This window comes from Notolepis coatsorum (assembly GCF_963971535.1).
Source record: "Notolepis coatsorum genome assembly, chromosome: 12".
NCBI classification, from domain to species: Eukaryota; Metazoa; Chordata; class Actinopteri; order Aulopiformes; family Paralepididae; genus Notolepis; species Notolepis coatsorum.
In genome coordinates, this window is record NC_140176.1 from 81,495,902 (window position 1) to 81,523,772 (window position 27,871).

At 45.5% G+C, this 27,871-nt stretch overlaps 1 protein-coding gene across 1 annotated transcript in view; it reads left to right on the forward strand.

The window, feature by feature from the left end:
• The window catches only part of trpa1b (transient receptor potential cation channel, subfamily A, member 1b), a gene marked incomplete at both ends in the record, with an annotated part of 185,226 nt that overhangs the window by 81,188 nt on the left and 76,167 nt on the right, over positions 1 to 27,871 (forward strand). The window contains 6 exons of the mRNA XM_084325910.1: positions 2,706 to 2,851; positions 17,733 to 17,869; positions 19,452 to 19,500; positions 20,735 to 20,834; positions 21,188 to 21,288; positions 22,032 to 22,207. Coding sequence (XP_084182036.1) covers positions 2,706 to 2,851; positions 17,733 to 17,869; positions 19,452 to 19,500; positions 20,735 to 20,834; positions 21,188 to 21,288; positions 22,032 to 22,207 — 709 coding nt within the window. The remainder of the gene's footprint in view (positions 1 to 2,705; positions 2,852 to 17,732; positions 17,870 to 19,451; positions 19,501 to 20,734; positions 20,835 to 21,187; positions 21,289 to 22,031; positions 22,208 to 27,871) is intronic.

The window sequence follows — 27,871 nt, forward strand, 5'->3', positions numbered from 1 at the left end:
GCTCGCGGCAGCATATTCTCCCCGCTGGCTGAGCTCTGGTGTCGGCTGGAGCAAGCCAGAGACAGCCGGCGATGCGATATTTTATTTGTTTGTCATGACAAACCAATTACATAATCCAACATACTGTATGTGTAAAGGCACAACATATTCCAGTTAACGGTATATTTTTTTAATGATTCGTTACGGCGCAATCAATACTTCCATGCATTCGGGACCTCCATGTTTTGGGGGTATTCATCAGACAAATCGGATCCGGGATTCGGCTCCCATCAGTCGGGCAAGAACTGCGGGTTTTCTCTCTCCTGGAGCTTAAGGGGGAGCTTAGTATTCCTGCCTCTGAGGAGGTGGCTACAACAACACACAGTGACTACATGCAGTCACTGTGTGTTGTTGTAGCCACCGGGTAAATCGCGTTTTTTTTATTTGTTTGTCATGACAAACCAATTACATAATCCAACATATGTGTAAAGGCACAACATATTCCAGTTAACGGTATATTTTTTTAATGATTCGTTACCGCATAGTCAATACTTCCATGCGTATAAATTGAGGAAGGCAGGGACATCTGCCGCTCTGCCGCGCGCTGCAACACAACACACAGCGCGGCAGGCGTGGAAAAGGGGGCGTGCTAACGCGCGGTCACGTGGGCGTCGTGGCCAATCAGAGAAACGCTGAACGCATGTTAGTTACCTTAAAGGGGAACTATTTTACTATTTCTTTCACTATTTGGGCACTTTTACACAATTCCTGTGAGTCTATGGAACACCTCTGTAATATATATTTTTTTTATTCATTGTTTTGTATTTCTAATCAAGTCCTCAAAAACAGCATTTTTCTACCTCAAGATCTCGAGCTGTTTTGAGCCTGGGCTCCTAAACCACTGCGCAGCGTCGTCTTCGCCTGAACATTAACATGCAGCGGTGTCTTTATGACATCACATATAGGGCACATTTTCAAATGACTCAGTTCAGTGAGGGTGAATATTGTGAGAGGAGAATTGGAAGAATGCGCCAATATGAGAATTTTGAGACATAGATCATATTAATATAAGTTCACATAGCTAGGAAACAATGCTAAACACTCAAAAAGGCCATTTATAAGATAGTTCCCCTTTAAGTGTTCACGCGTCCGGATATGAGGCGGCGCGTGTCCGGTCCGGTCCGAGTGTGTCTGTGTCTGTGTGTGTGTGTTACCTGGAAGCACACAGGGGCAAAGCAGCCTGCGATTATTGACCAATAAAAAGTGTTTAGGGGCGGGACTCGGCCGCGTAATCGCTCAACTAGAGACACAGCGAGCGAATATTTGAGGGGGGAACGACATCGCCGCTCAGTTCGCTGTTGCTCGCGGCAGATCAGGATGATTGAAACGAATACATTTTATCATTTAAAATAATCATTTTCGCAATCACGCTCGCTCGCGTCGCTGCCTGTCAGGAAGGGGTGTTAGGATCTAACATCCCAACAGGCCACCTTGTTTATGGTTTGATTCAGTTTTAAATAGACAATAATAAAAAGAGTAAGATCAAATATACAGAGTAAAATAGTGCAATAGTGCAGTGCAATAAAATAGTAGAATAGAATAGACATAAAATGAGCACATAAAGTGCAGACATATAAAATCTGTTTTTTACAGTGCAATAAAATAGTTCTGGATGACTGTCGTCTTTACCTTCTCTGTTTGGTATCCACAGGATATTCCACAGTAATACCCCCCCCCCCCCCCCCCCCCTACGATGTCAGAAAGTTGAACGTTGAATGGGCAACTAGTAGAAAGTCACCTTGCTTTTGGAAATGTATGTGCGGCTCCAGGCCTTTTGTCAGGCACCCACATCTATACAAGTTAGCAGGGAGGGATGGGGGTGCCCTTCATTAAATACAGTATACCTCTGTTTTGATGTACGTCCTGCCCTATCTCAAGTAGAGAAGATGGTCAATTATATCAATATACGAAAATGGCATCAATAGACACCCTCTCAGGGGTGCTTTTCTTTATGGAAGTACAAAGGATCCTAGGGGGCTTTTTTTCAGTCAGATTTGGGCCCCATTCATACTCATGCCTACCCAAAAATAACTTTAATTCTACACATTTACTGTAGACATACTACAGTGAATCACAATAGAGAAACAATGGTAAAACCATACAGCCTTTAGTATTTAGTCTCTTTCAGGAAGAAAAAACCTCTGGAATACCATAGTCTTTAGTCCACTATAGAAATACTGAATTACTACAGTAAACCTCTGCAGTATATATATATATATAATAAAACCTGACTGTATATGTTCACCATATATAGACAGGAATACGATGGTTTTATTATAGTTAACCTTTGTATGTGTAAGTGGTTGTTAGTGGTGCTTGGTGCTCCTGATCCGCTCTGCAGCAGAACGCTCACGCTAGCTATAGCTCGTACACAATCCAGGCACACCATGACTGACAGTGTTTACCTTCTAGTCGGAGGTCTACCGGCCATGTGTCATCGTCGTAGGAATGTTTAGTCGAGGAACAAGATATTTGTTTTTGGTTTCTGTCGTTACTCGGTTTTTGGAATTTATGCGGGGGTTAGCAAAGTATTTTTACACAGCCTAAGCCAAGGTGTCTCATGAAATAGAGTCTGGGGAACATAATCTATCAAAAAAAACATTCCCAAATAGCAACCAAAACAATGAAGCTTACTTTACTTTCCATTATGTCCTGCTGGTTGACAGGAGAGCAGTTGGGCCACTCAGCAGAAGAACACATCAATTTTCTGGACAAGTCCCACAGCAGTCCCCTCCACCTGGCTGTGCGTGGCGGGAACATCGAGACCATCCACCTCTGCATAGCTACTGGGGCCCATATTGACCAGCAGCAGGTATTTTTGGCATATACTGGCCGTCTTTGAGGACGATTTGACCACTTTGCCGACCTCTAGCAGCTCGGGTGTGCATATCTGTTGCCTGTTGATTGGCCTTTCAGGCGACAAAATCCGTTCAGCGGTTCTCAAGTTACATGCCAATATGTGAGGGTAGAAGGTAGAATCTGTAATGCCGCCAAACAGCAACCTCTAGGCAAAAGAGCCTTGCTTGGTATTACACTTTCTGATATGGGTTGGAGTTGAATTATAGGGATAGGGGATGGGGTTACTATCGCTGGCTACACCTCAGGATCTGACAAGAGTTACTATATTATATATAGCATATAATATATATATATTCTATTCTATTATACATATAACTATATAGTAACTTATTATAGTGGGGATTTCTCTAGGCCTCTCTTCTTGGCAGAGTCTGAGGTGTGGTCAGCGATAGCAACACCTCCTGTAACTGAGGGGTACAATTCCCTGACTGTATTGATAAGTATGGTATCATTAAACCACTACCGCTTTATGTACTTTAATTACTGGCCATACAGTACATGATATATAAATATGATGAACACTTCCCACATTGAATCGGTTCCACACAAAGGTATAATCAAGTATTTATTGCAGCAAAAGGTACATAATATACTTCTCTATTATACTTTGGATGCGCTTATAAGGCAAAGGAATATGCGTAGGCAAATCAATAATGAATGTCCATTCTCTGGTTACGCAGGAGGTAATTATACAACCTGAATCTTAGGGAATTATATCTATGGTACACTAGTAATATATAGCGGGAGATACTGGAAGGGTCCCCCCGGTTGTAAGCCAGCAGGGGTAGAGGATCTGTCGGTAGTAGAGAGTCTGGTCAACGATGACTAAGGAGACTCCAAGTACAGGAGACGGTGCAATAGCCTCTTGATCCACAGACGAATACAGCTGTTCTCCGTAGACTGTAGCTCCACAGTGAAGAAAGCTAGCCGGCCTCAGGCTCTCTGAGGCACCGACTCGACCTGGCTCCTCACAGGGTAAATCCCACACGTGTAGGCGTCTGCGATTCTCCGCTCCATAAATCACAGGACCAAAGCAAATATAATCCAGCCGCAAAGGGCTATGTAGTCGTCGGGTAGATTAATCCAGTGTACATGTCCACACGGTTCTCGTCTAGGTCTCCTCGGGTGAAAGCGCCATGAAAGCAGCCCAGCCTGGATAAGCACTCTAGCTGGTACGAGGAAGCGTTGGTGATGCTGGTCACTGTAGAACTTTAGCCGCACGATACACTATACACAAATAGACTATTACTGACTTAATAGAAATATGTCGCACTCGACGGTATAGCGCCAAACTCTGACAATTCAGTTATTAATTCGCACGCGGTCTCAATGCTCTATTTTGGGGCCAAACAGGCCATACTTCACCGCACGGAGTATCGTGGGTGAGGCTTCAACTTATTGGGTAACTCTGACTTCTGACTAAGTGCTTCTGTATTCACCTGCGCCATATTTATATGCACGGCGAACAAACTAGTGCCAACCTCATTTCCTGTCGCGTATCCCTGGGCAAGGCCGGGCATGTCCAGACATGTCTTGACGGTGACTTTGAACCTGACTCCGGAGGCATGGCTCTGGCGCCTGTGGACCGCTGTCCAATAGGAGAATGAAATATTATGGTCTGGGCTAAAGGGATATTCCGTGTATATGTACAAGGAATATACAAGGGATATCAAACGATATACAAATACTATGCAATATATATCAATCAATAAATATATATATTCGGTTTAATCTGATCCTTTGTAACAGCCGCCCCCTAATTAGTCCCACCTAATTAGCTAAGCAGAGACAGATTAACCGCACTGTCCACTACTCAATGTCTGTTGTGAGGGGTCGGGCAGTTCACAAAGTCATGGGGTCATGGTCGTTGTAACTGAGGGGTACAATTCCCTGACTGTATTGATAAGTATGGTATCATTAAACCACTACCGCTTTATGTACTTTAACTACTGGCCATACAGTACACGATATCTAAATATGATGAACACTTTCCACAATGAAATCGGTTCCAGACAAAGGTAATAATCAAATATTTAATATAGCAAAAGGTACATATGATATTTACTATTACATTTATGATTTGAATGCACTTGTAAGGCAAATGAGTACTCGTAGGCAAATCAACACTGAATGTCCAATCTCTGGTTACGCAGGAAGCAAGTATACAACCTGGCTCTTAGGGAATTACATCTATGGTACACTTAATGATATAGCGGGATATTCTGGAAGGGGTCCTCCCGGTTGTAAGCCGGTAGGGGGGGTAGGAGAGCCGTCGGTAGTAGACCGTCTGGTCAACAATATCTAAGGAGACTTCAAGTACAGAAGACAGTGCAGTAGACTCTTGATCCGCAGATGAATACACCTTGGTTCTCTTGTAGGCTGTAGCTCCACAATGAAGAAGAAGCTAGGCGACCTCAGTCTCTCTGAGCGCCGACTCAACTTGACTCCTCTCGGGGGTAAATCCAACACTCACAGGCGTCGGCGATTATCCGCTCCACAAATCACAGTACCAAAGCAAATATATATTCCAGCCGCTTAGGGCTCAGCAGTCGTCGGGTAGGTAATCCAGTGTACACGTCCCTCGGTCCTCGCCTAGATCTCCTCGGATGAAAGCGCCATGTGGTCGGCCCAACCTGGATAAGACTCTAGATAACACGAGGAAGCGTTGGAGATGCTGGTCACTTTAGAACTCTAACCGCACGATGCACCATACACGATAGACTATTATTATTTAATAGAAATACGTCGCACTCGACGGTACAGTGCCAAACTCTGACAATTCAGCTATCAATTCGCACGAGGTCTCGATGCTATTCTAAGGCCAAACAGGCCATACTTCACCGCACGTCGTATCGTGGGTGAGGCTTCACGTTCTGTTACTAAGTTGGGAAGAAGGGTAAGGGACTAAGGGACTTCTACATTTACTTGCGCCATATTTATATGCACGGTGAACAAATAGTGCCACTCTCATTTCGGTAGCCGTATCCCTGAGCGGAGCCGGGGCTAGTACGGACATGTCTCGTCGGTACCTTTGAACTTGACGCCAGGGGCTGGTCCCCTGGCGCCTGGTCCTTTGTCCAATAAGAGAATGAACTATTATGGGCTATAGTAGGCTAAAGGGATATTCCGTGTATATGTACAAGGAATATACAAGGGATATCAAACGATATACAAATACTATTCAATATATATCCATAAATAAATATATATATTCGGTTTAATCTGATCCTTTGTAACAGCCGCACCCTAATTAGTCCCACCTAATTAGCTAAGCAGAGACAGATTAACCGCACTGTCCACTACTCAATGTCTGCTGTGAGGGTCAGTCAGTTCACAAAGTCATGGGGTCATGGTCGTCATCGATAGTATCAGGGAGCCTTGGCAGTTCTATTAGCCTCGCCACGGGTCGGGTGTAGGTCCGCCCTTGGACGAGCACTTCAGCTGCTCGGACCTTTCCGTCGGCACCGGTGATCACTTTGCTTACGCGGCCAGCCGGCCACATAGCTCGGGGTAGTGACTGGTCGATAATCATGACGACTGTTCCTTCTGTCAAATTGTCTCTCTCTTTCACCCATTTCTGGCGGGTCTGTAGAGACGGTAGGTAGTGGAGTAGGAAGCTGTTCCAAAACTTGTCAGCCAATACTTGACTGTACCTCCACATTCTTCGGCCGTTCGCTTCTTCAGGCCTGTACATTGTCTGGGGTAGCGCGGGGTCCAGCCGCGCCATCAAGAGTGTGTTGGGGGTGACTGGGTCGACATCTGCTACATCACTTGAGACGTAACCGAGGGGCTTTGAGTTCAATACTCCCTCGATCTCCGTGAGGACTGTCATTAAGACTTCTTCCGCCACGGTCTGGGCCCCAAGCACGGCGTACAGGGCTGTCTTTATAGAACGTACTTCTCGTTCCCAAGTTCCACCGAAGTGAGGTGCGTTCGGGGGATTAAACTGGAAGTCAATCTGGGATGGAGCGAGGTGGGTCTTAAGTTCTGGGCCCATAGCTTGGAAGCTCTCTCTCAGCTCTCTTTCTCCGCCTTTGAAGTTTGTCCCGTGATCAGACAATAATGTAGACGGTTTTCCTTTCCGTGATGTGAATCTTCGGAAGGCCATAAGGAATGAGTCTGTGCTCATGGTTGGAAGGAGTTCGATATGTATCGCTCTGGTGGTCATGCATTTGAATACAATACCCCACCGCTTCTCGGTTCCTCTTCCTTTCTTTATATACAGCGGGCCGAAACAGTCCATACCGGTGGAGTGAAAAGGCTTGTCGCCGAGTCGGAGGCGACAGGGAGGTAGGTCAGCCATCCGGGGTATACTGGGCTGGGCTCGCCACTTACGACAGTCTAGACAGGTTCGCTGGAAGCGCCGCACTGCTTCTCTCCCTTGCAGTATCCAATAACGACGTCTGATCTCCGCGAAGACTCTCTCTGCCCCTGCGTGGTGCACATCCTCGTCGTATTTCTTTATGATCAGCTCTGTGACCTTGTGTCGGCTGTTCAAGACTATCGGGTACTTGACGTCATCCGGTAAGTCTGGGGCTCTCCGCAGACGACCACCCACTCTGATGAGATTATGGGCGTCGCTCTCGGGGGCTAGGTGGAGCAGTCTGCTGTCTGATGGGACGGGCTTTGCTCCCTGTAGACAGTCTAGCTCATCGGGGAACGAGTCTCTCTGAGCTCGTTGTAGTAGAAGAAGTTCTGCTTCTTCGTAGTCAGCTGCTGAAATGTCAGTCGTGGGCTGAACCTCTGGGTGGTGCCACAGAAATGTCTTTAGCTGCGCACTCTCTAGGGTGAGGCAATCGTCTATGTCGGGGTCTGTGGAGACGAGTGTGTTCAATCCACAGAACATAGGTTTCTTGTTTTCGGCCTCCTCTTTACTCGCCTCCCGTGGGGTGGGTGTAGGCCACTCTTCTTCGGGGAGCTTGAGAAACTCTGGTCCGTCACTGTAGAGGTTGTGACGGGTGAGGTCATCCAGGGACATTCCCCGGGTGATGACGTCAGCTGGGTTGTGTTTGGTGTCCACATACCTCCAGCTCGCTACTTCTGTTAACTCTTGAATCTCGGTGACTCTGACTCCCACGAAGACCTTGTATCTGCACGAATCAGACCGGATCCATGTGAGTACTGTCGTGGAGTCTGACCACAAGATTGTTCTTTGCACCGGGATGGTGAGTTCACGTTGGATTAACGTGGCGAGCTGCGCTCCTGCTAGGGCTGCGCAGAGCTCTAGACGCGGGATAGATTGTTGCTTTCGTGGGGCTATTCTTGAGCGAGCCAGGATGAAAGCAGTATGTATTTCTCCTCCCTCCTCTCGGGCACGCAAGTAGGCCACCGAACCGTAGGCTACTTCGGAGGCGTCGCTGAATACGTGCAGGTCCATCTTGCATGTCTCTGGCCTCACTGTGGGTGGGAAGTAGCTGCGGCGTATATTGACACCTGGGAGTGAGCGGAGTTCCGTCTCCCACTCTCTCCATGTGGATGCAAGGTGTTCGGGTATGGGATCATCCCAGCCCTGGTCCTTGTCCCATAGCGCTCTTACAATCATCTTTGCCCTGGTGGTGTAAGGTAGAATACATCCCAACGGGTCATATTGTCTGGCGAGTGTTCTGTATACACTCCGTCTGGTGGTCGGTATTGCCGTCGACCTTCCCTGCTCTTTGGTCAGGGGTTTGTGTCTATAATGGAGCGAGTCTGTTTTGAAGCGCCAGACTAGTCCTAGTGTCATTTCTTGGGCTTCTCCTGGGATGGTCGCCATCCAGGTGTCGCTGCTCGCTGCCTTGTCCTCGGGGGAGAGGCTGCGCAGTACTTGCGGGTCGCTGCCGGCCCACTGCCTGAGATCAAAGCCTCCTTTGATCAGGGAGGCGCGGAGCTTGAGTAGAAGAGCCTCGGCTTCTTCTGGCGTCGAGACGCTTTGTAAACAGTTGTCCACGTAGAAACTATTTGTCACACTTTGTCGGACCTCTTCATCTGCTGCTGGGTCCTCTGCAATGTGTTTTTGTAGTGCAAACGTAGCACAGCATGGGCTGCATGTGGTTCCGAAAGGGAGGACTTCCCATTGATAGATGGCTGGGTGCTCATCTCCGATCCTCTCTCTCCATAGGAACCGCAGCAGGGGCTTGTCCTCCTCCACTAGTCTCACCTGCAGGAACATCCCTTTGATGTCGCCGCTGATAGCCACCTTGTCCTGGCGGAAGCGTAGTAGCACGCCTAGTAGAGAGGGGCCGAGTGTTGGGCCGGGCAAGAGCTCTTTATTCAGATTTTGTGATCCGATCTGGTAGCTGCAGTTAAACACAATACGATCCTTGCCGTTGTGGTGGACCTTGTGGTGCGGCACGTACCATGATTCGGTCGTCTGATCGGCCTCTTTAATGTCAATTTTCTTTATGTGTCCCGCTGTGATTAGCTTGTTAATCTCAGCGCGGTACACAGCCTCTTGAGCGGGGTCCTTGGCTAGGCGCCGCTCTGTGTTCAATAGATACCGCTCCGTCGCTTCTTTTGGGGCGTAGAAGGTAGGCATACCCTCTCGCCTCAGGAGTGGAGTTGCGTATCTCATCACTCCGTTGACTTTGACTCTCTTTGTACCCTGCTCGAGGAGGGCTATAGCGTAAATGTCTTCCTTGGAACGAATGTCTTTCCTTTCGTTCTTAAAGGGCATTGTCTCTAGTGTCCATAGCCTCTCGACATGCTGTAGGAGGGTGGTGTCTTCTTCTGTCACTCTGGAGTGGAGGCAGTTAGTGGCTGCTGTTCGGTTAAGAGACTTAGCGAGGGGGCCTTGTAATGTCCATCCTAGGCGGGTCTCGACTGCTGCAGGACAGCCTCTGGGCCCTGTGTGGACCCGGTCAATCGGGACGATGAGGTCTGCATGGTCGGAGCCTATCGGCAGGGTCGGGGTGGCACCGTCTATGAGCGGTATAGGTAGTTGACGCAGGTGCACATATTTATCCATCAGCTTGGCGATGGGGTAGGTGTACTGCGACAGGCCTATTTCTTGGCTGGTGAAAGCATTAGTAATCCTATACCGTCTCTCTGGCTGCCCGCTTGCTGCGATAGTGAAGGAGACATTCTCGCCCTTTATCGTCTTTAGATCTCTTCTTATTGTCCGAATCGTCATCTGGTTTTCGCTCCCCCGCAGCCCCAGCTGGGCCGCAGCGGACGCGAGGAGAAGGGTCTTCTCTGACCCGTCGTCAAGGACGGCGTAAGTGTCCATGACCTTATCTTGGTAACTCAGTGTTACGCGGACCACCTTTAAGAGCACCCGGGCGCCCCCGCTGCTGGCGGGGTCAATGTACATAACACTTGCCTTTGTGCTGCTTGAGGGTGCAGGCTTTCTTCTGTTACTGTCGTGTAGGACATCTAGGTGGGCTCCGTCACACCGACTACACCTCTTCTTTAAGCGGCAATCGGCTGCCATGTGACTGCGCGCACATCGGTAACAGCGTCGGTTGGACTTTATCCATTGACTCACCTCGTCGGCGGTCATCTTCTTGAACGTGTCACATTGTGACAACCAGTGTTCCTTTTCGCAGTACGGGCACACCATCTTCCACTTCTCTTTCATCGAGGGGGTACTGTGGTTCTTGCTGCTCGGTACTGATTCTGATTGGTGCATGACGGTCACCAATCTTCGGCCATCGTTTGCTCTCCTAGGTCCCTCTCTGGAGCTTGGGGTGCTCCGCATGAACGTATCCAACCATAGGCTGTTGACTTCTCTCGCCAGGAAGTCGGCTAGGTCTAGGAGGGATGGCTCGGGACCGTTAGGATCACGGTGGTCTCTTTGCCGCCTGAAGCGCTCTTGTCGGGCGGGCGGAAGCTTCTCTAAAATCCTCTCGACATTAGAGTTCGCGTACAGTTCGTGCATACCCTTTTCTCTTTGCGCCCCCAGCATCCCTACCAGGGATTGTACCTTGATAGACAGGTCATCTAGTGAGCGATTGTCTGTGGCTGGGGGTAGGCGGTCAATATGCCTTATCTTTTGTATTACGTAGTCCCATATGCGTCCATATCTTTGGTCGAGTGCTGCTAGAGCCGCTGTGTATGGGGTAGTAGAGGTGGCATAGGCCAGCGCTATATTGTGCGCTCGGGGCACCTTGAGGTGCTTCAGTAGGATAGCATACTTGTACGGTTCATCAGCTACATCGGACATCATTGTCTCTAAGCACATTCGTAGCTCCGTGTACTGTGCTCTGTTCTCGTGGGTGAAGTCCGGAAATGTCGGTGTGCCAATGTATGATGCCATGGATGGCTGGCACATCGGTGAGCGTTGGAAGAGAGGCCTCCTAGGCGAGTCTCCTCTTACGCCTCTTGGTGGGCTGGTACCTGCTGGGTACCATGGCCCGCGTATCCAGGTGCTATTCCTCGGGGCTGGTCGTGCGTCAAGCTCACCCGTGAATTGAGTCGGGGGTCTGTAGCGCAGAGCCGTGGGGGTAGAGCCTGGGCTGTACTGGACCTCCTGGTCCTGTGGAGTACTGTGCTGCTGTCGGGCTTGATTCTCCTCCTCTCCCTCTTCTTCTTCCTCTGGCAGGTCCTCTAGATCCTGTAGTCGTCTATTTAGCCTCTCCGTGGTGTAGACCGTTTCTTCCTTGTAGCTGGGTCTCGCGTGGACCGGTCGGGGAAAGAGTTCGGAGGGGGGTATAGGCTCTCTCTGGTGGTCGGGCTCAGGGTCGCTTGATCGGGTAGGGGAGGGTGCCCTTGACCCTTGTCTTGACGAGGCCCTGGAACCCCGTGCGGAGGGAGGGGGTGTTGCCCTGGTGATCAGCTGCTCCATTATCTGCGCTTGTAATCGGTCGCGCTCGGCTTCGCGCTTGGTGAGAGCGAGGTCGCGCTCTGCTTCTCTTTGGGCACCGGCAGCGGCGCGCTGGGCTTCGGCGGCGGCGCGCTGGGCTTCGGCCCGGTCCCTTACCATATTCTCTTCCGTCTGAAGGCGTCTAATCTCTAGACGTATCCGATCTTCGTCGCTCCGTTGCTGCGCCTGAAGGCGTTCTCTTTCCATGGAAGAATGTTCGCGCTCACTAAGCGTCTGTGCTTGGAGTCGATCGCGCTCTGTTGAGGCTGCTAGGCTGGCGAGGAATGCCTGTGCCAGCATCTTGTCCGCCTCGCTGGGGGAAGACGCTGGTTGAGGTGATCCGCTCCTGGCAGTACTCGTTGGAGATCTGTTCTCCTGCGGCGAGTCCTGGAGATCCATCTCCGGGGTGCTCTCCTCTTCTTGTAGCGGGTAGAGTTCCATCCCTGGAGGGCTGTCTTTATCCTGGAGCTCTCCGGGGACTACTTCTTCGGTCTTGGCGGGGGGTAAAGTCATGTCGGGTCCCTCCTGGTCCCTACCGTGAGCTTGGTCAGTTACGTTAGAACCCACTAGGGCCTCTATTGGCGGGGTAGCCTGGTCGATAGGGTCGGACATAATTTTACTATCTACTTTTTCCGCGTTTACCGTCTGTAGAAAGCTAGGTAGTATATTGGCAACGTAATCCTCTAAGTACTGAGGTGTCTGCCGTCTATGCTGCGGGCGATCTACTTTAGGAGAACCGTTTTGTGGAGTGTTCATCATAGGCCATGTCAATATTAATACCACTATATTAATATTACACTAGTTACCCTCCGGCTCGAAGGACCAATTGTAACTGAGGGGTACAATTCCCTGACTGTATTGATAAGTATGGTATCATTAAACCACTACCGCTTTATGTACTTTAATTACTGGCCATACAGTACATGATATATAAATATGATGAACACTTCCCACATTGAATCGGTTCCACACAAAGGTATAATCAAGTATTTATTGCAGCAAAAGGTACATAATATACTTCTCTATTATACTTTGGATGCGCTTATAAGGCAAAGGAATATGCGTAGGCAAATCAATAATGAATGTCCATTCTCTGGTTACGCAGGAGGTAATTATACAACCTGAATCTTAGGGAATTATATCTATGGTACACTAGTAATATATAGCGGGAGATACTGGAAGGGTCCCCCCGGTTGTAAGCCAGCAGGGGTAGAGGATCTGTCGGTAGTAGAGAGTCTGGTCAACGATGACTAAGGAGACTCCAAGTACAGGAGACGGTGCAATAGCCTCTTGATCCACAGACGAATACAGCTGTTCTCCGTAGACTGTAGCTCCACAGTGAAGAAAGCTAGCCGGCCTCAGGCTCTCTGAGGCGCCGACTCGACCTGGCTCCTCACAGGGTAAATCCCACACGTGTAGGCGTCGGCGATTCTCCGCTCCATAAATCACAGGACCAAAGCAAATATAATCCAGCCGCAAAGGGCTATGTAGTCGTCGGGTAGATTAATCCAGTGTACATGTCCACACGGTTCTCGTCTAGGTCTCCTCGGGTGAAAGCGCCATGAAAGCAGCCCAGCCTGGATAAGCACTCTAGCTGGTACGAGGAAGCGTTGGTGATGCTGGTCACTGTAGAACTTTAGCCGCACGATACACTATACACAAATAGACTATTACTGACTTAATAGAAATATGTCGCACTCGACGGTATAGCGCCAAACTCTGACAATTCAGTTATTAATTCGCACGCGGTCTCAATGCTCTATTTTGGGGCCAAACAGGCCATACTTCACCGCACGGAGTATCGTGGGTGAGGCTTCAACTTATTGGGTAACTCTGACTTCTGACTAAGTGCTTCTGTATTCACCTGCGCCATATTTATATGCACGGCGAACAAACTAGTGCCAACCTCATTTCCTGTCGCGTATCCCTGGGCAAGGCCGGGCATGTCCAGACATGTCTTGACGGTGACTTTGAACCTGACTCCGGAGGCATGGCTCTGGCGCCTGTGGACCGCTGTCCAATAGGAGAATGAAATATTATGGTCTGGGCTAAAGGGATATTCCGTGTATATGTACAAGGAATATACAAGGGATATCAAACGATATACAAATACTATGCAATATATATCAATCAATAAATATATATATTCGGTTTAATCTGATCCTTTGTAACACCTCCCCTATATATTCAATTCAGACCGAAACAAAAAATATAAACAAAGAGTGGCACTAAGAAGGGCTATTCTGCCTAGAGGTCGCTGTTTGGTGGCATTACAGATTCTACCTTTCAACAAATCACAATATGCTCAACAAGAAACGTTGGTGTCACTGTACACTATTATTCTTCTACGGGGGGGCATTGTGTAGAATTGGCCATATGGAAGACATCTGGCCGCCAAAGGGACCGATGTAACAACAAGCACAGCTCACACGCATCTCAGGGGGAACCACTCCACTCTATTCCTCTGCGCTAGATAATCAGACCTAAGATGATGTGCATTCAAAGTACACCTGTGCTGCGGAAAACCCCATTCCTCTTCCCCCATCATTCCAGCGGGCGGGCGGGGGGATCTCCATCGGTTTTCAATCTATGCTCATTTGACACCACCTGCAGAGTAATTTCCCAGACAAAGAATCTCTGCAGCGTTACACTGTGTCAATCTCATCATCTGGGAACGGTCCCCACTCTGTCTGTACATAGCGGAGATACAGCGGGAGTAGTGCGTATGGTAATAACTTCAGATGACTAAATTGATACAAATTACCTCCACTTACGTCGTGGAGCTAAGCGGATCTCAGAGGGCTTCTACTGCCACCGCTAGTTATCTCATTAACTGCATTTCAGTCCCACCCCCATCTTCAGATACCAGGGATAGTCCCTCTCATGTTACACCAGGATGCGTGTGTGTGTGTGTGTGTGTGTGTGTGTGTGTGTGTGTGTGTGTGTGTGTGTGTGTGTGTGTGTGTGTGTGTGTGTGTGTGTGTGTGTGTGTGTGTGTGTGTGTGTGTGTGTGTGTGTGTGTGTGCTTCTGTGTGTGCATGTGTGTGTGTGTGTGTGTGATTGTGAGCAACCGTTGTAGAATTTGTACACACAATCCCTTTGTGTTTATGTATTTGAGCATATGTAGTTTGTACGCACACTGTTTGTACAGGTTGTGTTTCATTACAGAGGGTATGTGTATGGTAGTTCTTATTTTTATCAACACAGACAGCTACAAAGGATGGGAACACCTGATACAGTACAAGGTGACTTTACGTAAAGCTCCAATCTGTGATATTTTTCCACCATATAATGTGGGGTATTTTATACACTGCTCTTTGGAACTGCCTTAAATTCCACCCGTGGTGAAAATCCGCCTAAAATATATACCTAGGTAAATGGAATATTGCTCCACTTCTACATGGACATTTGCATATTCTTGGTATCTAGGTACATCTATGTAGGTAGGGAATGTATTCACAGTGTCAGAAATATTGTGTCTATTACTAGGCTTGCTTAAATTGTGATGAAACAAAGGAGAATATGGATTATGATTTTTCTTTGCATCTTTGACAGTGAATAACACCATGCTAATAATGACCAAACATAAAAAAACTGCCACTGAACTCGTTCAGTACCTTCTTGAGATCATGTGTACAAAAAAAATCTAAGGAAATTAATAAAGGGAAGATGATTAAACAGAAGGTTCTGTAGATACAGTACTGAATTCTCCCATCCGGACCAATGCAATTTGAAATATTATTATAGAATATAGAATAGGAGGCTTATAAATTACCTTATTATAGCCAATTCGCACATTTATATATATATATACATATATTATCTTTCAAATGCCCGAGTTCAATTTGGATTTAGTATCACCAGGCGTGCATAAGAACAGATAATGATATCTACTGTAATGTACTGTACTTTTTATTTTCACCACAGTGCAACCATTTTGAAACTAATTTCAGATATAATTGTTGCTACATGCTAACAATAGGGAGGAGAAACTAACTGCGTTTCAATATTTGTCAAAAACGTTACCTTTTGTGGCTTTTTATCCCGAATAATAACAGTTATTGATATAATTCATTCAGAACGCTGAACTTTGAACCCCCACAGAATCTGCCAGGAAGTGTAGTTAGGAAAAATGCCAACGCTGATCGGCAGCTATGCCCTCCACAAAATGGCCGCAAAATAACTACAATTCCCATGGTTCAAAATTTCCAAAATGGTCGCCGTCTCGCAATAGACATCAGTAAATCGAAAACTTAAAACGATCTAATGGCACTTTTAACCTATTGCTAAACTAACGTATTGATGATAATATACATTCTACATGCTTTTGTGACATGTTAGTGATGTTAATACTTGAAGGAGGAGGAGGTTGAGGTACTGGAACGCTGGTGCCAGGACAACAGCCTGCTCCTGAACATTGGTAAAACCAAGGAGCTGATCGTGGATTATAGGAGAGGACAGCAGGTGACACACACACCACTGAGGATAAACGGAGCTACCGTGGACAGGGTGAGCAGCTTTAAGTACCTGGGGGTCCACATCTCAGAGGATCTGACATGGACAACACACATAGACTCAGTCGTAAAAAAGGCGAAGCAGCGCCTCTACCACCTGAGACAGTTAAGGAAGTTCAGAGTATCTGGGAAGATACTCCAGTCCTTCTACTCCGGAGCTGTAGAGAGCATCTTGACTGGAAACATCACTGCCTGGTATGGAAACAGCACGGCTCAGGACAAGAAGGCCCTACAGAGAGTGGTGCGCTCAGCCGAGCGTACCACGGGTATTGCACTACCTCCCCTGCAGGTTCTATACAACAAGAGGTGCAAATCCAGAGCCTGCAGAATAATGAAAGACCCTCACCACCCCAACAATAGCCTGTTCCAGCTGCTGAGGTCAGGCAGACGCCTGCGAACCCCAGCTACTAGGACAGAGAGACTTCGGCTCAGCTTCTTCCCCCAGGCCATCAGAGCCTTGAACACTGAACTCTCTACACACAAACACACATGAGCACACACACGACAAGCACGCTGTACACGCTCGCACACTAGCAGCCACTTTAACATGAGCAAGCACACACTCATGCTGCACACGCCCACACTTATGGCCACTAAGGAAAGGTCACTTTAAAAATAGTATAGTAACAGTAACAGTGTGCACTACCAAAGGACCTAGCATGTCCTCCATGCTCTGTAAATAACTTATGTACAAATACCGATATGCCCTACTATGTTACCTGTTTATTGCACAATGTTGTTTTATTGGATTCTATTATATGTTTATTGCACAATGTTGTTTTATTGGATTCTACTATATGTTGTTACTACTGTATTGCACATCGTTACGGGCAAGACCACCCGCATTTCATTGTATACTTGTATGCCGTGACAAATAAAACTCTTGACTTGACTTGACTTGAATACGTTGGATTTTAAAATCGCAAATCTTTTGCATCACTCTGAAAAATATTGATTTATGACCAGATGCCATTTTGGGACCGGATCCGGTCCCGTCGGGTGGAACAGGTTAAACCATTATGAAGCAGAATATACAGTAGCTCTACTTTACTCCAATGTTTACATACTGTACATTGCCAACATAAACAAATCCAATACATTTACAGTAAAAACCCATAGTTATCTGTTGTCTAGTGTCTTGCATCAAGAGCACACTTTTATTTCTGTGGTGGGACTACCCAGTTTGTTTACGTTCGATCACTGATTGGACGGATTACTATTTACGCTGGCAGGAAAACATCAAACTTTGATGGACAGGTGAAAAACCCATTGTGCATTTTACTGTACCATCAAGATAAGATAAGATAATATAAGATACGATATGACTTTATTGATCAACCCATATGTACAGTAATGTAAATAGTAGCTAGTTTAATAGTTTAATCGTCTTGCATTGTACTGGCTATTTCTACCCTTTCTTGGAATACATTTGTCTTTGGAACTCAGCTTATTCCTACTGTATTATTATATATATACACAGTACATACTTTTTTTTTCTATAAAAAAAAATTACTCCACTTTTACTCTCTATACTCCGTTAGGTGGACAAGTCCACAGCGCTCCATTTTGCGTGTACCCAGGGAGCTACTGAGGCAGTGAAACTGATGTTGTCCTCATACACCAGAGTGGAAGACATCATTAACCTAACTGATGGAGCTTGTCAAACTCCCCTGCACAGGTGGGCTGCTCCATCACTCTGTCCTGCTGCTGTCAGTCATTCATTCATTCATTCATTCATTCATTCATTCATTCATTCATTCATTCATTCATTCATTCATTCATTCATTCATTCATTCATTCATTCATTCATTCATTCATCTGTTGAGCATGCCATTACATTCATGCATTCATCTGTTGAGCATGCCATTACATTCATTAATCTACTGAGCATGCCATTACATTAATTAATGCATTCATTCATTCATCTACTGAGCATGCCATTACATTAATGAATGCATTAATTCATTCATTCATTCATTCATTCATTCATTCATTCATTCATTCATTCATTCATTCATTCATTCATTCATTCATTCATCTACTGAGCATGCCATTACATTCATTCATTTATGAATTCATTCATTCATTTATCAATTCATTCATCCATTCCTCTGTTGAACATGTTATTACATTCATGCATTCATCTGTTGAGCATGCCATTACATTAATTCATTCATCCATCCATCCATCCATCCATCCATCCATCCATCCATCCATCCATCCATCCATCCATCCATCCATCCATTCATTCATTCATTCATTAATTCATTCATTCATTCATTCATTCATTCATTCATTCATTCATTCATTCATTCATTCATTCATCTGCTGAGCATGCCATTACATGCATCCATTAATCTGTTGAGCATGCCATTACATGCATTCATTCATCTGTTGAGCATGCCATTACATTCATTCATTCATCTGTTGAGCATGCCATTACATTCATTCATTCATCTGTTGAGCATGCCATTACATTCATTCATTCATCTGTTGAGCATGCCATTACATTAATTCATTCATTCATCTGTTGATCATGTCAGTACCTTTATTCATTCATGCATGCATTCATTCATTTATCCATCTGTTGAACATGGCATTATCTTCATTCATTAATTTACTCATTCATCTATTCATTAATTTGTTGAGCATGTCATTATCTTCATTTATGAATTAATTAATATATTGTGCATTTTATTTTATTACTTTATTCATTCATATTTGATCATGCCATTATCTTCATCCATTCATTCAGTCATGCATTGCTTGAGCAAGTCATTAGAATGCATTCATTCATTCATTTATCTTTTGTGTCAATCAAAAAGCATGTCAATACTTTCCTTCCTTCCATAATCTCATGTAGATCATGTTATTACAGGGAAAGGGGAGTAGATCTTGATAAACGTGTAATCGTGTAACATGTAATTCTAATAAGATGCAATTGAGGATTACGAAATTCCGTTGTACTGAGTTCTATGCGTTTGTTGTATCATGCTCTGAGAGTGAACCCATGTCTGACTCTTTTGTCTGACTGTCTCGCTGTGTACTTGTATGTACTGTGTACAATGGAGGACCCTGATGTAAACAAGACAAACCTCTTTTTCTGGTCTGCATCCTCTTAGCAGTTGTTTGTATTGAGCCGTACTGTATTGTACCCATTCTGCAATCTGTTAATAAAGTTTTCAATCAATCAATACCATGTTCTTGTAGGTATGGAGGGGGACAATATGACTGGTTAAACTGTGTGTTTACTTTTCCAGGGCCACTGTATTTGACCACACCGAGCTGGTGGAGTACCTTGTTTCTATGGTAAATATAAGGCACACACAGACACAGCTGCTGTTGTGTTACTATACAGTCTATATACTATAGGGCAGCCCAGTCAATATTAGTCAAGATGAACAACCCTCTCTCCTAAAACCACAAACGAAAAAACATTCAAAGCTGCAAGGGAGAAGGAGAAAGGGAGGGAGGGAGAGAGAGAGGGAGAGAGGGAGGAAGGGAGAGAGGAAGGGAGGGAGGGAGAGGAAGTGAGAAGGAGGGAGAGGGAGGTATAGAGAGAGGGAAAGAGAGGGAGAGAGGGAGGGAGAGGGAGGGAGAAGGAGAGAGGGAGGGAGAGAGAGGGAGGGAGGGAGAGAAAGGGAGAGAGAGAAAGGCAGGGAGAGAGTGAAAGGGAGGGAGAGAGTGAAAGGGAGGGAGAGAGTGAAAGGGAGGGAGGGTCAAGGAGGGAGGGAGGTGGCCGCTCAGCAGAAATAGCTGAAATAACGTTCTAATTCCATTTTCCTGAAGTCATTTAGAAATTTCAGAAACCGTGCCAGATAAAACGGGTACTTTTAGGAAAAGTCATTGAGTGACAGAGCTGGAGCTCGACCGAGTGATGAGGATACATTTATTGAAAATGCCTAGGGGTCATGTGACCCCTTGTCGGCTGTGCTAGTGTTAATTAATTAAGAATTTCAATATGTTATTTCCATGGCCCAGGAAAATGCAATTTTTACATATTTTTTACATTTATTTAACCTTTATTTACCCAGGCAAGCAAGTAAGAACAAATTCAGATTTTATTCATTGTCAAAAGTATGCATAATGTTGTGTTAATTCCACAACAAGAGATATGTAATGTTAATTACCTGAAATGATTCCGTATTTTTTGGGGGGAAACCCTGCATATATCCGTATCGGTTGATATCGGTATCGGAAATTAAGTGTTGGTCGGACAATATCGGTATATCGGTATCGGTAAAAAAGCCAATATCGAACATCCCTAGTTTTATTCTATAGTAGTGCTTTCAGTTCTGAAACATACCGATGTATTCAGAACCTTCTCTTCTCAGTGTCACCGATATAACATCCCACCCAATTCATTGTCTATGGAGCGGCTTCAGACTTTATACCTGACATTTTCCTTTTATGACTTGGAGAGAGTTGTTCACGTTCACTAATATTTCTAAACCTCCTTCGATCTTAGGAGTAACGTTACAGTATGTATGAATTCTGAAATTGGGTGCAATTAACCCTTTGAATGCACTCTGTGTATTTATAGGGTGCAGACATTAACAGCATAGACTGTAACGGCCACTCTCCTCTGCTGCTGGCTACCAGCAGTGGATCCTGGAGAACTGTGGCCCTGCTTGTGTCTAAAGGTGAGTTCAATTCCGCCCACAACCTCTACTGGGGGTTTCTAGCGCAAACATGGGAAACCCTGCTGTCTCCTGACAGGCCAGGAGGGGTTCGACTATCGTCAAATTGTGGCCATACAAAATTAAACCCTTAGTCGGGGACAGGCCTATATATATATGTATGATGTATATAATTCTGTGTGTGTAAAAAAAAATGATATATATATATCTTCAAACATCACAGACACTAAAATGTTCCTGCTGAAACCCAGTGACTTGATTTGGGTCTGGCCTTGAGCGAATATTCCGCCCAAAACGGTGCTTAAATAATGCGCGTGCATGCCTGCGTGCTTCCGTGTCTCTCTTTCATGTTTCAGGAGCAGATATGCACGTAAAGGACAAATCCGGATGTAACTTTCTTCACCTGGCAATCTTGCAGCCCAAGGGTCTGAAAAACCTCACAGAAGACATATTACAGGTCAGCAGAGACCGCATTTTAGAAACCATCAGATGTGTGTACCGTCGCTTTGAGAGAGCGGTCATTAAAGAAATTGAATCCGCTCATTTCCCTTCCTTGAACGACTTGCCTTGAGCCCTGCTGCGTCAGTTCAAGGCTGACTGGCGACGTTAAGTGTATTACAGTACCTGCTCCCTGAGTCCACGCTTCTTTAAAGTCATTCAAAGCATTGCTAAGAGCTACACTGATGTTGAGGCCATCTGAATTAGCTAGAATGTGATACAGACCATGAACTTACAGAGCACTGTCAGAGTGAAGGGGCTTTCTGTGTGTAACTGAATGTGAAAAGTAAAAACGTGTAGTGTGTGTGTGTGTGTGTGTGTGTGTGTGTGTGTGTGTGTGTGTGTGTGTGTGTGTGTGTGTGTGTGTGTGTGTGTGTGTGTGTGTGTGTATGTGTGTGTGTGTGTTTGCACGTACGTGTGTGTGTGTGTGTGTGGGTGTGTGCTTGTGCGTATCGCGGTGGGATTTCTCCTGTCGCTTTGAGTAAAGAAAGGATAGCCTTTGCGTTGATAGCCTTTGCATTGATGACCTTTGCACGATCCAGTAATTTTCCACTTAGCACAAGTAACATTTTTCCATATCAGTATGTGCGTGCGTGCGTGCATGCATACACGTGCATAGTGCGGGCGTGCACCTGTGCGTACATGTTTTAGCATGTACACACACATTGTGACTGCATGTGTTTGTAATGTCTCGTTCTCCAGTCTAACAGTGTAAAGGAGCTTTTGAGCTCTGAAGACCGGGAAGGTTGTACCCCCCTCCACTACGCCTGCAAACTGGGGATCCATGACTCTGTGCAGAACATGCTGGGCCTCTCGGGACAGGTCTGCCTGGCACGCAAGTCCAAAGACAAGAAGTCTGCCCTGCACTTTGCTGCAGAGTGAGTTGGATCTTTTCCCCTGGGACCATTTTGTATATAATACATTATGGCCCTACAAAAGCACACCACACCAAATCACTCCAAACCACACTACCAAATGGTTAACCTTTCTCTAGTGTGGTAGTGAAAGGTTAACCTTCTGTAGTGTGGTAGTGAAAGGGCTAACCTTGCTTGACAACACCACAACACATCAAACCTAACCACACCAAATTAAACCACACCACACCACACCAAATGGTGATATATATATATTATATGCTGATAATCCACTGTTTGTTGAACTTTCAAATCAAAGTGTAACATCAAATGTGATTTAGCTGAGAATTAAAACTAGCAGTGACTAAATATATGTTGCCATACAATTGTACTGCTCGACTACTACTACTACTACTACTACTACTACTACTACTACTACTACTACTACTACTACTACTACTACTACTACTACTACTACTACTACTACTACTACTACTACTACTACTACTACTACTACTACTACTACTATTACTATTACTACTGATATGCCCCTGGGCAAACATTTCTGATATGCCACCCCTGAGTTCATTTTAAATTCTTACCATCTGTGAGATCTTTCACCTTCACAGTTTGTTACTGTCAAGAAAATACGGAGGGCAAACATGTTGGGGAAAGTTGATTGCAAACTACGTTTCAAGAGAAGTTGCAGCAAAAGACTTATCCTGCTCATTCTGTATACAGTATCTGAACTGAATAATTTCATCTGCAAAATTCCTCAGACGGGTAGAGAGAGCGCTCGCGCCTGAACAGTGGACCTCAGAGTCCATGTTCAGTAGAACCCAGAGTGGTCTGTGATGTTCCTCAGAGACCATGTTCAGTAGAACCCAGAGTGTTCTGTGATGTTCCTCAGAGTCCATGTTCAGTAGAACCCAGAGTGTTCTGTGATGTTCCTCAGAGACCATGTTGAGTAGAACCCAGAGTGTTCTGTGATGTTCCTCAGAGACCATGTTCAGTAGAACCCAGAGTGGTCTGTGATGTTCCTCAGAGACCATGTTCAGTAGAACCTCAGAGTCGTCTGTGATGTTCCTCAGAGTCCATGTTCAGTAGAACCCAGAATGTTCTGTGATGTTCCTCAGAGTCCATGTTCAGTAGAACCTCAGAGTGGTCTGTGATGTTCCTCAGAGTCCATATTCAGTAGAATCTCAGAGTGGTCTGTGATGTTCCTCAGAGTCCATGTTCAGTAGAACCTCAGAGTGGTCTGTGATGCTCCTCAGAGTCCATGTTCAGTAGAACCCAGAGTGGTCTGTGATGTTCCTCAGAGTCCATGTTCAGTAGAACCTCAGAGTCATCTGTGATGTTCCTCAGAGTCCATGTTCAGTAGAACCCAGAGTGGTCTGTGATGTTCCTCAGAATCCATGTTCAGTAGAACCTCAGAGTGTTCTGTGATGTTCCTCAGAGTCCATATTCAGTAGAACCTCAGAGTGGTCTGTGATGCTCCTCAGAGTCCATGTTCAGTAGAACCCAGAGTGGTCTGTGATGTTCCTCAGAATCCATGTTCAGTAGAACCCAGAGTGGTCTGTGATGTTCCTCAGAGTCCATATTCAGTAGAACCTCAGAGTGGTCTGTGATGCTCCACAGAGTCCATGTTCAGTAGAACCCAGAGTGGTCTGTGATGCTCCTCAGAGTCCATGTTCAGTAGAACCCAGAGTGGTCTGTGATGTTCCTCAGAGTCCATATTCAGTAGAACCCAGAGTGGTCTGTGATGTTCCTCAGAGTCCATGTTCAGTAGATCCTCAGAGTGGTCTGTGATGTTCCTCAGAGTCCATGTTCAGTAGAACCCAGAGTGGTCTGTGATGTTCCACAGAGTCCATGTTCAGTAGAACCCAGAGTGGTCTGTGATGTTCCACAGAGTCCATGTTCAGTAGAACCTCAGAGTCATCTGTGATGTTCCTCAGAGTCCATGTTCAGTAGAACCCAGAGTGGTCTGTGATGTTCCTCAGAGTCCATGTTCAGTAGAACCTCAGAGTCATCTGTGATGTTCCTCAGAGTCCATGTTCAGTAGAACCCAGAGTGGTCTGTGATGTTCCACAGAGTCCATGTTCAGTAGATCCTCAGAGTGGTCTGTGATGTTCCTCAGAGTCCATGTTCAGTAGAACCTCAGAGTGGTCTGTGATGTTCCTCAGAGTCCATGTTCAGTAGAACCTCAGAGTGTTCTGTGATGCTCCTCAGAGTCCATGTTCAGTAGAACCTCAGAGTGGTCTGTGATGTTCCTCAGAGTCCATATTCAGTAGAACCTCAGAGTGGTCTGTGATGTTCCACAGAGTCCATGTTCAGTAGAACCTCAGAGTGGTCTGTGGTGCTCCTCAGAGTCCATGTTCAGTAGAACCCAGAGTGGTCTGTGATGTTCCTCAGAGTCCATGTTCAGTAGAACCCAGAGTGGTCTGTGATGTTCCTCAGAGTCCATGTTCAGTAGATCCTCAGAGTGGTCTGTGATGTTCCTCAGAGTCCATGTTCAGTAGAACCCAGAGTGGTCTGTGATGTTCCACAGAGTCCATGTTCAGTAGAACCTCAGAGTCATCTGTGATGTTCCTCAGAGTCCATGTTCAGTAGAACCCAGAGTGGTCTGTGATGTTCCTCAGAGTCCATGTTCAGTAGAACCCAGAGTGGTCTGTGATGTTCCTCAGAGACCATGTTCAGTAGAACCTCAGAGTGGTCTGTGATGTTCCTCAGAGTCCGACAATAATTTCACACCATAAATCAATCAATACAGTCCGTATTAATTCATGTAGGTTTTTTCCCCAAATGTAGCCAAGAGTAAAGACCCTAACTATCAGAAAATCAGTCAACGTGTATATTTTCAGCACTATGTTTGTTTACCAATGAGCATTGGATCGCCTTAAAAACTAGGCCAAAGTGCTCTGAGTGCAAAAACGGGTCCTATAAGACCCGGTGACAGTTAAGTGGTTTAAAACCGCAAAGCAAAAGATTAAGGAAGATATAAGGAGATGGGATCAAATACCTTGTCTGAATTTTCTTAACTCGAATTGAATCGGTTAAAATCAATATTTTGCCGAGATTGCTGTATCTCTTCCTCTAGACCTACCTGACCAAACATTTCAGGATTGGGACAAACTTATTTCGAGGTACATTTGGCAAGGGCGGAGACCTAGAATTAGATACAAGAGTCTACAATTAGCAAAAAGCAGGGGAGGGGTCGCACTTCCATGTTTGAAGGACTATTATATTGCAGCTCAATTAAGACCATTGACGTGTTGGTGTAATCCAGAATATTTTGCCAGGTGGAAGGAGATTGAGATGGCTGTAACAGAAGAGTATCCAATTCAAGCTGCAATTGGGGATAAGGTTTTGTTGAATGATTTAATTGAGTTGGGAAATCCATGGATTAGTTTACCACTTAAGTTGTGGAGTAAGGTAACAGCCCAAAATGAATTAAAAGAAGCCATAAAAGTTTTTAGATGGTGTGCGTATGACCCAGATTTTGTACGCAAAAGAATGGACGTAAGGTTTAAAGGGTGGGAGACTCTAGGCCTAGCAGCATATTGTACCTTTTTACATCAGGGCTCCATGAAGAGCTTTCAAGATCTGAAGATGCAGCATGGTTTGAAAAATGAAGATTTTTACAGATTTCTTCAAGTTTGGCACTATATTGAGCAAGTATTGAAGCGAAGTAAACAAAAGCTTTTGGATAATATTTTATTAAAAGTCTTCAGAGAGGCTTATGTCTCGAACTCAAACCAAAAAAAAACATCTCAAGACTTTATAGGGGATTACAACAGACGAAAGGGAATTCATTGTATGTCAAACAGAAATGGGAAAGGGAGGGAAACCTAAATATAACGGAAGAGGAATGGGAGGATTTATATGAAATACAATGGAAAACATCAAGTTCACCAGTATGGAGAGAATTTAGTTGGAAAACCCTGATTATGTTCTTCAGTGCTCCAGCTCAAGGGAGTCATTATACCAAATCTTCCAGCTGCTGGAGACAGTGTGGCCTATCAGAGGAACATCATTACCACAGGAAGATGCACCTCAACATATTAGTTTGTTATTTTTGGTTATTGCTTTTGTTTGTCTAGAAAAAAAAGAAGTATAGGATGTTATTGACTGTATTGGTCCTCATGTGTGTACTTGTACTTCAGCACTTTAACTCGGAGTCATTAACAATGGATGAAAATTGTACTACAGAAGGCTGAGATAAATTAATGTGAAGTCATGACATTGTTTGTATGGACCCTGGAGAAAATCAATAAAAAGAGAATTTCAAAAAATATGACCTGTGGAGGGTGAATATATAGCCCAGTCTCTGGAAACCTTTTCCCCATTTGGAAGATGGCAGGTCAACATATGATTTCTAAGGAAGCACACTATTATCTCCTAAGCCTTTACCCTGGGTTGAGGCTGGATACTTGGACCTTCGGTTAAGAAAGGAATCAGGCCCTCTTGTCAATTATCACAGCATGAGCCTCCTGGTTTATGGCCACAAACAACCCAGGATCGGATGCCTTGAACACCCATTGTGAGATGCTGCTTGAACTGTGAGCTACGTTACCCTCGGTCAGGTTGTGGCATTGGTAATGCTAACGTTAATAATGTTAACGTTGTCAGGTGGAGGTGGTGATGGTTGTAGCTCCATGGGTGGTGGTGGTTTTGGCGAGCTGCTACTATTGCTAGCGCCGACATTGGCTTGTTGTTTATTTGGCACATTCTTTAACAATAATGCCTCCCTCTCTTCTTTTTCTCCCACTAAATCCACTTGTTTTGCTGCTTTCAGTCATTTTGAAGTTGAACCATGCGGTCTGGTGTGAGAAAGTGAGTTAAGTGACAGAGACAAGGTGCGGGGAGAGTGCGGGGCGGGGTGAGGGGTTGTGACCTTGTGTAACCATGGTTTCCAACCATGGTTTCCAACTTAACTCAATCAGCGCCGGAAGCCTAGAGCTAGGGCCTCCGCTAGGGGCGTGCGAGCAGTGTGGTTGCACAGGGCCTCGCGAGAAGGGGGGCCTCGTTAGAAGATTTATTTTTATTTTTTTATTTTTTATAATTTTTTATAAAAATCAAAATAAATGTTAACAATCACTTTCCATCACATACCTAAAATCTAGTTTTGCTTACATGCTTATATATTTCACATTAGACACGTTTGTAGAATAGTGTTCCGGGCTCTGCGGCTCTGCAGATATACTATTGGTTTCATTCAATGACCTGTTTACTTTTGTGCGAAGCATCGTGGGAGGACTAACACTAGGGGGAGCTGGTTGGCGTCGGTCTGGTAGTCGGTAGAGAGATGTGAAGAAGACCGGTATTATCCACGAGGGGAGGGGGTACAGGTACGGGGTTTATTCGGCGCTATCCACGGGAGCGAGTGGATGTCTTGGCCAAGAGCATCCTACTTTTGAAAACCAAATGCGCAGCATCGGAGCAGAAGAAATAACGCTGCGTGCCGTAAGCTTATCAATACCAAGTATAGTGATTAGGTTATGTCAAGACGAAGAGGCTGTTCGGCAGATGGACTGAAGATGAAAGTTGTTGCGTGTTAGAACGTTCAGTCAGGCTAGCCATGTCGGCCAGTAGCTTAGCTAAAGGCAGGGACAACTAACTAGCATTAGCTAACCTAGCTAGCTAGTTAGCTTTAGCTACGTTATCGAGTGCTAACGTGTGGTTCAGTCG